The sequence below is a fragment of the Chiloscyllium plagiosum genome, unplaced genomic scaffold (assembly GCF_037043375.1).
Source record: "Chiloscyllium plagiosum isolate Xiang-an unplaced genomic scaffold, Cpla_swu_hap1 HiC_scaffold_1, whole genome shotgun sequence".
NCBI classification, from domain to species: domain Eukaryota; kingdom Metazoa; phylum Chordata; class Chondrichthyes; order Orectolobiformes; family Hemiscylliidae; genus Chiloscyllium; species Chiloscyllium plagiosum.
The window spans coordinates 36,899,835-36,913,201 of record NW_028270139.1 but is presented as its reverse complement, the minus strand read 5'-3'; the positions used below and the strand labels follow the sequence as shown (position 1 = coordinate 36,913,201).

Here is a 13,367-nt window from a genome sequence, read left to right as displayed (position 1 = left end):
CCCCCCCCCCCCCCCCCCCCCAACTAATATATCTGGAGGCCTTGGAGGGTTTCTTTTTAAAATCAAGTTGTTGTAACTATTCTCTTTATAATGGCGTAGTATAAATGATTATGGTTTGATACTTTAATTGAGATGAATCCTATGGGAAGTTAGAATTTAGTGAATAGTAAAATGAGCAATTAATTTAATATATTTGTTGACTGAAAAGTATCAAATACAGGTAAAGAGATCTGTAAGAGTACTTTTCTTCAAGGCATTTGCCAATTTACCTCACAGGCTTACCCTAGATATTCTATTCCTATATTCAGTACATGTTTGGCTACTTCACGATACATTGACAAAGGAAGTATTGCCCGAAGCCCTAGTGATTCCTCAAATAACTGAGGAAAAATTGGAGTGATAGTTATCATGCTCCCATTAAGCATACGGTAGTTAAAAATGACATTGGTGGATGCAAGTCACTTGTCATCTTCTCTGGTTGTAATGAATTTGGAGCAGGGTACAATTTAATGATGTTTAATTAATCATAATTTATGAAAAATGATAAAACTGGTTTGCTGGGGTGGGTACATTTGAGAATAAACATAAACTATAAACAATTATTTATTGTGATGAGGGCAAATTCAGTAATCCTTAAATTATTTTAAATGTTTAAAGATGTATTGCTTTGTTCTGTTGGTATTAATTCTATTTGTATTATTTGCCTTCAGAGAATTTCTCCGCCTTGGTAATCCATTGAATTGTGGGGCCTGGGATAAGAAGTTGATCAATGTGTATAGAGTCCACAAGCCAAGCTCTTTAAGTTGTGATGCAGATATGAGAGGTATGCTGTATAATATACACTCATATTTTGTAAAATCCCTTTTTAAGTGCTTCTCTGGAACTTCATAGCTTTCCACTTTATTTTGAATAATATCACAGAAATAGTATTTTGATTTTTTTAAAAATCTCTTCACTGGATGCAGACCCTTTTTATTGCCATCCGTAGTTGCCCAGAGCGCTTTAAAGGCCTACTGTTTTATGTGAGATTAAAGTCACATGTAAACCAGACTGGAGGCTGGGAGGTTTTCTTTTCTAAAGTATATTTGTGAACCATTTAAATTTTTACAACAATCTGGCAGTTACTCAAATTTATTGCATTTGTTTTCCCAATTTGTGATAGCAAGATTTGAGCTCAAGATTCTTGGATTAATGGTCCACTGCAGTTCTGGAGAAGAGTCATATCAGACTCAAAACTTTAGCTCTGTTTCTCTTTCCACAGATGTTGTGAGACATGATGAGTTTCTTCAGCAATTTCTGTGCTTGCTCCAGATTTCCTGCAACTGTATTGTTACATTTTTGTGTCAACTGTTTACTATTATAAAACTCTTTCTTTGACTTGTGTAATGAAAACTTGCCAATGTAAATTTATCCACACTATCATTCTACCATTCCAATGCTGTTGATGTCGAACTACTTCTGGTGCCTCTAACTACTCAAGATGATTATCAGTGTCTCAAATCTTTTCCAGTATCTTCTGGGATAAATGCTATCTCTCTCTGGGATTCTCTTTTAATATACCCATTTATTTATTCTACAAATTTCATCAAAATCATAATCATCATTTGTTTTACTGAGGATATTTGTTAGTGAGCTAATCTACTTATTCCCATAAATACTTGTCAGAAGTACATTTGAAAAAGCATTCCTTATCCTTTGGAATCAATTATTAAGGAAGTAATAGCAGAACATTTGGAAAATTATAACTAATCGAGCAGAGTCAGCATAACTTCATGAAAGGGAAATTGTGTGACTAATTCATTGAGTTTTTTGAGGAGGTGTCAACCAGATAAGGAAGAGGGGAACCAGTAGATTTATTGTTTTTGGACTTCCAGAAGGCAGTCACAAAAGGTTAAGACTTGAACATAAGAGTTCACAATGTTGGAAGTAAAATACTGGCTTGGATAGAGAATGCTCAGGGACAGGAAACAGAGTGGGGATATGGTGTTCTTTTTCAGGTTGGTCATCTGTAACCAATGGGGTTTCACAGGAATCAGTGCTGGGATTGCAACTGTTCACAATATATTAATGACTTGGAGGAAGTAAGTGAATACACTGTAGCTAGATTTGCAGATGGCACAAAAATAGCTGGAAAGGCAGTTGTGAGAGAGATATAACAAGAGAAAATGTTATTTAAATAGAGAGAGAGAGACTACAGAAAGCTGCAACACAAAAGGACTTGAGGGTACTTTGCCTGAAACATAGAATGCTAGCACAGAGGTGCTGTAGATAATCGGGAAGGCTGGCAAATTGCTGGCTCTTATTTCAACAGGGTTGGAGTATAAGAGTAGGGAAGTTCTAATTGGAAGCTAGTGCTTCCAATTAAACCTTTTGGACTATAACCTGGTGTTGTGTGATTTTTTAACTATGAATCGCCACATTCATGTTTGTTGTACTCTTCCACCTTAAAAACTATATTTGATGGTAAATCTTTACCATCCAGAACTTATCTCTCACCTGGTCTAGAACACACACAGTCCTTGTGCTAATAAAAATACTGCAACCAAAATTAGATGAGTTCTGCAATGGGCAACTGATCCGTTACAGCCCAGGTGGCAAAGTTGAGAATTACCCCATTTGTGTACATAATGAGTGAGAGTACATAGTTTTAAAAAAGAAATCTATATCAAAGGAAAAAGGGCTGAGTTATCTCCCCTACTATTTGAATGTCCTTACCCATTTTTGTGTTTTTTTTAAAAGGGAATATGACCACGTCTCTGGATGGCTTTGGTTCTGATATTGTATTTGGCTTGAATGAAGATAACGCTCACTACAGGATTAGCAAAAGTTTGCTCAAAGGGACAGAAGGCAGTACAGTACCTCTGACCAGAGTGAAGTGCTTAGTATCCATGACTACACCACATGATATTAGGCTTCATGGTTCATTAGTCACCCCAGCATTTGTGGAATTTGATACAGCTCTGGAAGGGTTTGGGTGAGTATTGCTTGCTAAACTTAAAGAAAAAGCTAGATTATTACAATCTTCTACTGATTTTGTGGTACTTAAAATTAACCATTAGATAATGTTAAAAAAAAAAGGGAGTGGGGATCAGTTTAATATTAAAAAAAAAAATCTGAATCCAGCAGGAAGAAGTTTCAAGTGGTTGAATTGTATCTGCATATTCAGAAACTTGTGCATCCAAAGTAAAGTCACCAAATGTTTAAGATACTGCAGAGGAGTATTGATATTTTTAATTTAATGTCTGAGTTCAAAGTAAATGCACATAAATTTCCTTAACCACTCCGGCTACTACTTTGTAATCTGTATAAATTGTAAGCACATGTTTTCATGTCATAATTGATATCAGTAGACTTTGATCATAAATGTGGAATCTTCATTATTTGTGCACCAGTTGTCTGTCAGAACTTTCATGCACAGAGCTTTGCATGAGGCATTGATGTCTGGTACAACTGAATATTGTCGGTTGGACATAAGTTGAGTCTGTTATTTATATTATATCGAGAATAATTTCTGAATCCAATGTTTTACTGAAAAAAATATGGAAGAACAAAATTTATAGACTCTTGATAGTCTGACAAATTACACTTATTGACTGAGAGAGTCCTTTTTCTTTCTCTGGCCAGATTCCAACGCTTCTTTCAATAAGCACTATCGTTGAAATGATGAAAAATATTGTTGATTGCAATACATGTTTCATTTACCCAGCACAACCTGCTCACCAGTGCTCTGTTTGGGTTCCTGTAAAGCCACTGCCCTCCAGATCTCATTACAACATTATTTCAAATATTGGAAATCAAATTAAATTCGAGGTGCAGTGAGTTTGGCTCCAGTTGACATCGAGACAGGTTACAATTAGATTGAGTGTAGCATCCAGGAGTTTGATCAAAATTAAAATTAGTGGAAATTAGGAAAATATCTCACCATTTGTTGAGTCATACTAAATACAAAAGCAGATAGTTGATTGTTTCAGGTTTGTCATCTCAGCCCCAGGTTCCTCAGGGTAATGCTCCAGACCCAGCCACCTTTACCTACTATCAGTTAGTTCATCAGACGTTCCTTTAAACGTAAGGTCAGAAGTGGGAATGTTAACCAATAATTGCGGTGTTCAGTATCATTTTCAGCTGTTGAGATACTGAAGTAGTCTGGGCCTCAAATCTGGACAGTATTAAGCTTGGGATGGTAAGTGGCGAGTAATATTTCACAATGTTACAATGCAGAAAGAAGCCATTCAGCCCATTATGTCTGTGCCAATTCTCTATATGAGCATCTTTCTTACTGCCTTTCTCCTGCCTTCTCATTTGTTCCTCTTAAAATACTTGTTTAATTTCATTTTGAATGTCTTAATTTAAATCTGCCTCCTCAACACTCGGGCAGTGTATTCCAGATTCCAACTACTCGTTGCATGAAAATGTTTTCTTATATCACTTTTGCTCCTTTACCAATTGCTTCAGATCTGTGACTCCCCATTCTTGATTCTTGCAAGTAGAACATTTTCTCCCTCTTTATTCTGTTGAGACTCCTTTGATTACTGCTTTCAAATCTTCTCTTCCCCAGGAAAGTAGTCCCAACTTCTCCAATTTTATTTTCATAACTGAAATCCCTCATCCCTGAAATCATTCTCAGAACCTCTTCTGCACTCTCTCCAATGTGTTTGCATTTTCCTGAGATGTGGTGCTGGAAGTGGACATAATACTGTAGTGTTAAAACGGTGTCTTATACAAATTCAACATAGTCTCCTAAATCACACTCTCGTTGTCCTGTTAATAAAGCTTTAGGATACTTTATGCCTTATTAGCCATTCCCTCAACCTGTCCTGTCAACTTTAATAATTTATGACGTTATAAAGGCAAGTCATCTGCTCCACTTTTCGCTTTGAATTGCATGCTTTATTTCATTTTGGCTGCCGATGTTCTTCCTACCAAAATGCTAGCACCTTCACATTTCTCTGTATTCAGCTTCATCTGCCACTTATCTGTGCACTCCACCAACTTGTCAATGTCTTTTTTAGGTTCTACATTGTCCGACAAAATATTTGCTTACTACTTAGCTTCTTTCTCCATGTATCAATCCATTTTTTAGTCTCTAAAATGTTACATGCTTCCTTGTGTATCCTTTTACTATTTAAATGATTAGATTAGATTAGATTAGATTAGATTAGATTACAGTGTAGAAACAGGCCCTTCGGCCCAACAAGTCCACACTGACCCGCCGAAGCGAAACCCACCCATACCCCTACATTTACCCCTTACCTAACACTACGGGCAATTTAGTATGGCCAATTTACCTGACCCTGCACATCTTTGTGATGTGGGAGGAAACCGGAGCACCCGGAGGAAACCCACGCAGACACGGGGAGAACGTGCAAACTCCACACAGTCAGTCGCCTGAGGCGGGAATTGAACCCGGGTCTCTGGTTATAGAAGACTTCAGAATTTTCTCCTAATAATAGCCACTGGTCTCTTTTCATACTTGCTCTTTGCCTATCTTATTTATATTTCGCCATCTGTTTGAACCTGTTATATTCAGCCTGGTTTTCAATTGTGTTTTCTGACATTGGTCATAACGTTCGTTCGTTCTTTATCAAATTTCTACTTCTTTGGTATCCACGGAGCTCTACATTTGTTTGTGCTACCTTTCTGTTTTGAGGGTATTTACCTTGTCTGTTCGCAAGCCATTTCTTTATTTCAAGGTAGATAATTGCTAAGCTACTGTTTTACCTGCCAACCTTTGATTCCCATTTATTTGACCCAGACCCATTCTTTCCAGTTGAAGTTAGCTTTCAACAATTTATTATGCTGACTCTGGGTTTTTCATCTCCTTTTCATGTAGTCATTTTATGTTATGGTTATCGTAATCCCCTAAAAGTTCTTCCCCCTGAAATTTGATCTAATTCATCCACTGAATTTTCAAAAACCCAGCCTAGCTCCCTTTCTTGTTGGACTAGAAATGTAATGCTGAAGAAAAAATTTCTGTGCACACTGTAGGAACGCTTGCCCTTCTCTGTCCTTCACCCTACAAACCCAATTTATATTCAGAATAATCAATTGCACCTTTATAACTATATAATTTTTACACTTCTCTAATTTCCATGAAGGTTTGTTTCTGTACATCTATGCCACCATTTAGCGGACTGTACAAGACACTGAGAAATATAATTGTATTTTTATCATTTCTTAGCTCTAGCCAAATTGATTTAACAACTATCTCTGACAATCTGATCATCTCCCATTATCTAACCAGCTTTCCTTGGTATTGACTTGAATTTATGACCACTGAATACCCAGCATCAGCATCTCCAATGTTAATGTTGATCAGCAGGTCACCTGAAACCACCATTTAATACAATGCCTATAGCATATGTGAATTACTTCTGTGGTGAGTAACTCACCTAGTCACTTCTCAAGCCCCTCCATTCTTTACAGTGTCAGGAGTATGATAGATAACTTTCTATTTTTCCACATGTGGAACAACAATCAAGAAGCTTGACATCGTCCAGGGCAAAACAAGGCACTTAATCCATGACCTTCTAAACATGCTCTTCCTCCGTCAACATAATGCACTTTAGCAACATGCCAAGGCTTCTTGACTGTACTTTTCAAACTTGCAAGTTTTACAACCTAGAAGTACCACAAGAGTGCAACATGTGAAAGCCATCACCTGCAAGTTTCCCTCCAAGTCAGCACACCATTTTGACTTGAAACTATATTTCTGTTTTTACACTATTGCTTGGTCAAAATCCTAAAATTTCAAACAACCAGCTCACTAGGTGTAATTATATTATGTGGATCACTCTGGTTCCAGAAGCAATTGATCACCACCTGCCCATTGGTGAAAAAGAAATCCTGCCTTTACAGCCTAGTTAAGATTACAAGTTGGAACTTGGAGGAGGATGAAAAAGCTCGTGTCACGTCCATTGAATATTCCAAAATAGTTTCAGTCAATTAATTATTTTTAATTCAAATCACGGTTGTTATTGTTAATGGAGGTTCCGTTGTAGTGGTCATTCTTTCTCCTTGCAATGTCTTCACAGGTACTTTACTTTCTCTTTTTCAGCTGCCTGTTCTTGCCTAGTTTGGCTCCCCATAATGCACCTAACAACACTGCCACCGCTGCAGGAGGTGTTAATGATGGAGCTGTTACCAGTGGACTTGGTGCAGGTAAAAATGAAATGTGTGACAGTAGCAGTCATACTTTAATATTGATTGCAGGGCCAGGTAGGGGAAATACACGCGTGAGTGGTAGGATTCATTTAGCTTTTAAAAATAAAATTGAAATAAGTGCACACAAACACCAACCACAATATTATCCACAATATGCCTTTTAATGTAATGAAACATCTAAAGGCATAAATATGAGACTGAACCACAACATTATCCACAATGTCTTTTAATGTAATGAAACATCCCAAGGCATAAGTATGACACCAAACCACAAGGAGAATTGAGTCAGAGAGGTAGGTTTCAAGGAGTGCCTTTAAGAAGGAAACCAGTGCAGAGATGTGGAGTGGTATCAGAAGATAATTTCATAGATTGCGGCCTAGGCAATCAAATGGCCTGAATTCGGAAAACGCAGCCATCTCACAGGGTTGTGGGGCTGGAGTAGATTTGTAAACAAAGAATCTTTTTAAATCAAGAATATTTTTGTTGAACTAATATAGGTATGCTAACAATGGGACATGCAGTGAGTTAAAGCATGTATAATATGATTTTCAATAATCTCTAGTTTACTGTGGGAAACAAGCCAACAGAACTTTAGAAAAGTCAAGTTTAGGGCTAATCAAAGGCATAATGACTGTTTCAATGGAACATGAAATGGAACAAGGTGTAGTCAGGCACTGTAATAGAGATGGCACAAGTATGAGATCTAAAGTTCATCTCATGATCAAATGTGACATCACAGTTGCAAACAATTTGGATTATCTCAGACTGTTGAGGGAGAGAAGGATGGAGTCTGGTGCTTCAGTTTTCAATACTTGGAAGGAAATTGGAGGATAATTCTGTTCATCCAATACTGGATGTCATAAAACCTCATTTAGCAACAGTGGAGGAGTCATGAGAGGTGCATGGTGAGGGTGAGACTAAATGTCATCAATGTACATGCAAAAGTGAAACCTATGTCATTGGGTGATGTAGCTGAGTTCCAGCATGTAATTAGGAGAAAGCCAAGGATTGATCCTTGGGGAAAAGTGAGGACTGCAGATGCTGGAGATCAGAGCTTAAAAATGTGTTGCTGGAAAAGCGCAGCAGGTCGGGCAGCATCAAAGGAACAGTAGAATCGACGTTTCGGGCATAAGCCCTTCTTCAGGAAGAAGGGCTTATGCCCGAAACCTGGCCCTGAAGAAGGGCTTATGCCCGAAACGTCGATTGATCCTTGGGGGTCAACAAGAGATAATGATGGAGCAGAAAGAAATCACTTTGCAATGCCTTTCCATGGCAGATTTAAAGGAGAAAGGGAAAACCCATAGAAAGGGAATAGTTTAGAGAATTAGCTTATTTCAGGGCTGCAATGGGGAGAACATAAGTGAAAGGAGAGGAGCATGAAAGGACGTTTGACCAGATGAGCTAATGGAAGGAAATGACTTGGCAGATACAGCTCATCAGATTGAGTTGATGTTTATGACAGAGAAGTCCATGAGGTCATTGCAGTTGTCAGAAGCGAGGGAGAAAGGGACGGAGAGAGGGATTTGAGATGGCTTTCAAAAACACAAATAACCTGTTAGTGTTATCTTTGCATTTTCAGGATGATCTTGGAAAAGTGAGCAGGTTTAGCAGATGAGAGCAGGACTGAATAGTATTTTGTGAAGCAACCAGATTTAGCATCTGGACTTAATCAGTTATCCGCCATATCTTTCAAGTCTGTTTCCTCAGACTTGAGGTACAAAGGGAAAACTATGCTTAAAACCATACAACTATTCTGTGAAGATTAGTAAATAGAGTCATACAGCACAGAAACAGACCCTTTGGACTAACCAGTCCATGACTAACATAACCCAAACTAAACTAGTCACACCCGCTTACTGCTGGCCCATAACCCTCCAAACCTTTGCTATTTATGTATTTAACCAAATGTCTTTTAAATGTTGTAATTCACCCACATCCACCATTTCCTCAAATGTTCATTCCACATGCAAACCACCTTCTGTGTTTTTTTTAAAAAAGAATTTGCTCCTCATGTCTTTTTTAAATCTTCCCCCCCACCTTAAAAATGCACCCAGAATATTGAACAGAATATAAGTAACAGCAAAGAATGCCCTAAAAAATTACAAGAGAATTTAGAGTCTGAGAGAATGCTGGCTGAAAATATGGAAATAGATAAGATATTGAGAGATTCTGCAGATACTTAAAAGGGGAACAGTGAATCAAAGTGTGTTCGCCCTGCAGAGTGAGAGTCTGGTTTATTTAATATGGGAAAATAAGGAAATGGTAGATCAAGTGAACAAATATTTTGTGCCTGTAAATAGCACCCTGGAAATAATTATAAATCAAGATTGAAATGGATAAGATTCTTAAAATAATTACATTCACTGGGACAAAGGGTAGTCTGGGAAAATTATTTGAACTAAAGGCTGATGAATGTCCAGGTCCTGATGGAGTTCCTCCCACAGTGTTAAGAACAGTGACTGCTGAGATGGTAGATTCAATGATTGTAAAACTCTCAAGAGAATCCAATAAAGGCAGCATGGATTTGTGAAAGGGAATTTGTGTTTAGTCAACTTACTTTGAAGAAATAACAATAGTGAGTAACAAAACTAGAAATTGCTGGAAAAGGTCAGCCGCTCTGGCAGTATCTTGGAGAGAAAGCGGAGTTAACATTTTGGGTCCAGAGACTATATTTTTGTTTAATAGTAATGAGTACTTGACATCCCTGGAGACATTTGACAAGGTACTACATCTAAGGTTATTGCACAAAATAAAGGTTTGTGGTATAGCGGTGACATATTAGAGGATTGACTAGCCAACAGGAAACAGTAGACATAAATGTGTCATTTATAGGTTGTAAGATGTAACGAGTGGAGCGCCACAGAGATCAGATGGTGCCTCATTTATTTCAATCCATATTAATGGCTTGGATAAAAGAAACTGAATATATGTTTGCTAAATTTACTGATGATGTAAAGTTATGTAAGAAAAACGTTGTGAATAGAGCATAAGTAAGTTGTGAAAACATTTCAAAGAATCAAAGAATCTCTATAGTGGAAGCAGGCCATTCAGCCATTGAGTCCACGTTGACTCTCCAAAGGGCATCACATCCAGACCTACCTCACTATGCTATCCCTGTAACCCTACATTTCTGATGGCTAATCCACCTAGCCTGCAGATATCTGGACACTGTGAGCAACTTAACATGGCTAATCCCTCTAATCTGCACATCTTTGGACAGTGGGAAGAAACCGGAGTGTCTGGAGGAAACCCACACAGACGTGTGGAGAATATGCAAACTCCACACAGTCACCTGTGGATGGAATTGAACCTGGGTTCATAGCACTGAGAGGTAGCAGTGCTACCACTGAGCCACCATTCTGCTCATAAATTTATATACAAGTTAAATGTCACGAGGGTTTTGGCCTTTATCACCCTTGCAGGAGGTGAGTTCCAGATTTTCATGACGTTCAATGAAAGAATTCTTCTTCACAACCCGTATGAACCTCCTGTCCCTTAACTTAAATCTATGCTGCTGGTCATTGATACCTCTATCGTGGGAAAAGTTCCTTCCTATCTTACCTGACTGCATCTCATTAATTTTATGCATAATTCTTGACTGACTAGGAAGTCAAAGGGATGTGAAGGACAAAGATTTGGCAGGAAAGTAGCAGAGGAGGTGCAAGGAACCAAATGACCTCCAGCTGCTAATTTGTATACTTGTTATCAACAGCTCGGGTGAGAAAGAGTAATGGTTTTACTGTCGTTTAAAATATCAAAAGTGGAAGTTAGAAAAACACTTGAATAAATCAACAGAAATATTGTGAACAGGGTCCAACTATCTTGTCTTTGGTATTTTAAAATGTGGTTGGAACTGAACTAAAATAATTCAGAGCTAATACTTGATTGTTTAATGAGTCTATCTCAGTTGGTTTAGCCATCATGAATCAGCTTCACTTAGATCTGTGATTGGATTGGAGAATTTGGAGACTGTGATTGGATTGCAGTATAATTGCCTTCTGAATTGCTGAATTACAGGGATCTGCAGGTCAACTACAGTATCCATCAAATACTCTTCCTTCACCCCTTGAGGGAAAGTATAAAAATAAAGGGTCTAAATCTTAGTCTATTATTTCTAACTCCCCATACTAATTTCCTGCCAAAGCGTACAAATCATGCTTATTAACAGATCACGTTTTAAAATATCTTCTTATTGTTACATTTAATTTTGAATCCACAACATGACCTTGTTAATCATGTGGATGCATTAGATGGCTGGTCACGCATAGTACAGATAGTGTTTTCCACAACTGGCAGGCTCCATGTTAGGTAGTTAATATTATCCACCATTTCCAGCATATATGTTGAAACAGTATTTTGTAGTTGGCATTGCAGTGGAGTTGTGGTATTGGTACAAACTCAAGATCCACCTAGTTTCTGTCTAAAAGTGCCAGGCTAGGCGATTCTGTCCTTACACATACCCACAGTCAGAACTCTGTGAACACTTCCTGAAAATTCTATCAGACGCACCTCCTGATTAAACAGACAAGGTCAGTATCTGCTGAGAGCAAGCATGACTGAATTTTGTATCTACTGAAATATCCAACAGAGCAAACCTATTGGGGATAGGCTTACTTTGAAGATCATTTATCAAGGGGTACTCTTACAGCCTAACAAGAATTGGAAGCTATCTTGGAAACTTGTTTTACTGTTTAATCTCTCCTTGGTTAGAGCCCATGCATTCTTGCTCTTGGCTTCCATTGACATTATCTGACAGGCATCTTTGAGACAGCATAGACTACCCCTATTACTTGAATGATTCCCTCTGACCCCAGCATTTGAAGTGGAATTTCTGTTGGTGAAAGTTGTTAGGCAGTGATTTTGCCTTGCTTCACTCCAGTAGAGCATCAACATCACTGGACTTTCAGTTATTTTTATCAACCTGTTCTGACATGTTATGACCCACCCCTGGGGCAGGTGGGAGTTGAACTCTAACTTTCTGGCCTAGACACAGGAGCACTCCTATGTTTTTACCAAATTACATCTGTTTTAGAAGTGCCTGCATATCAGTAAAATGTGCACATGTAATGCATTAAGCTTGACTTAATATTGTATATTATAATGTGTATCTGAACAGAAAACCAGGTTTCTATTTGTGGTTGTTGTGCAAATATGACAATTTACATAGGTATAATCTAAAATATTACAATTTCTTTTAGGTGAACGATTCTTTCCACCACCTTCTGGGCTTACTTATTCAACTTGGTTTTGCATTGAGAGACTTAGTACTCCTCTGAACAATCATCCGGTTCGGCTTCTTACCCTCGTTCGAAGATCAAACTCATCTGACCAGCATTTCATTTGTGTTGCTGTTGTATTTTCTGGGAAAGACAAGTCCCTGCTGGTTTCAACGAAGGAGGAGTTGCTGCAAAATTATGGTGAGTAGATATATAAAAATGCTGTTGAACATGTTTGGATAGTATTAGTTTTGAAATGCAGGAATTTAAAAACTGACATTGATTGTATTACTCAAATGTGAAGACAAATGTATGTTCCTGAAATTGAAGCTAATACTGTGGAAAATGTCTGTCTTCATATTGAGCAGTATTTTACTGAAAAACGGCAATCCAACTGATGTGTTAAAGTTATCTTATAAAGTTGTCTCCAATGCAGAGAAATTTATTCCCTATTAACTATTTTGCAATAGTTATTTGTGAGACTTAGATAATATTTCAATTTCAGCACTTTGTGAAAATTCATCTGTATGCTGCAAAATGTGAGTGCTCAGGTAGCTGCCCTTGTCTGGCCAGCAATAGGGTTTGGGATATCTGCTTGGGGTTTGGGAAGAACTTGCAGTAGGAGGATCCACGTATTGTGGTCCATATCATATCAGTGACAGAAGGAGCATGAAAAGCTAAGTGCTAAATTATGAAGGAACATCAATGTAATCATCTCTAGATTATTACTTGACCCATGGACAAATTGACATAGAGCAGATAAGATTGGACAAATGAACACATGGCTCAAAGAACAATTTGGGGGGAAATGGGTTCAGTTCTGTCCGGCACTGGCATCAGAATTCGGGAAAGTGGAATCTGTACTCTTGAAATCATCTATGCGTGATCTGTGCTGGGATAGGTGTTTCAGCAAGCTGTGTAACTAGGGATGTAGAGAGGGCTTCAAATTAAAGAAGGTGGGTGAGGAATTAAACTTAAGTAGCAGTAGCA

The 13,367-nt window shown here is 38.0% G+C and overlaps 1 protein-coding gene across 6 annotated transcripts in view; it reads left to right on the top strand.

The window, feature by feature from the left end:
• Positions 1-13,367, top strand: part of wdfy3 (WD repeat and FYVE domain containing 3) — a 407,974-nt gene that overhangs the window by 185,094 nt on the left and 209,513 nt on the right. For all 6 annotated transcript variants that reach the window (XM_087985817.1, XM_043696108.2, XM_043696088.2 and 3 more), the window contains 4 exons: positions 711-823; positions 2,740-2,974; positions 7,055-7,158; positions 12,360-12,578. In XM_087985817.1, coding sequence (XP_087841943.1) covers positions 711-823; positions 2,740-2,974; positions 7,055-7,158; positions 12,360-12,578 — 671 coding nt within the window. The remainder of the gene's footprint in view (positions 1-710; positions 824-2,739; positions 2,975-7,054; positions 7,159-12,359; positions 12,579-13,367) is intronic.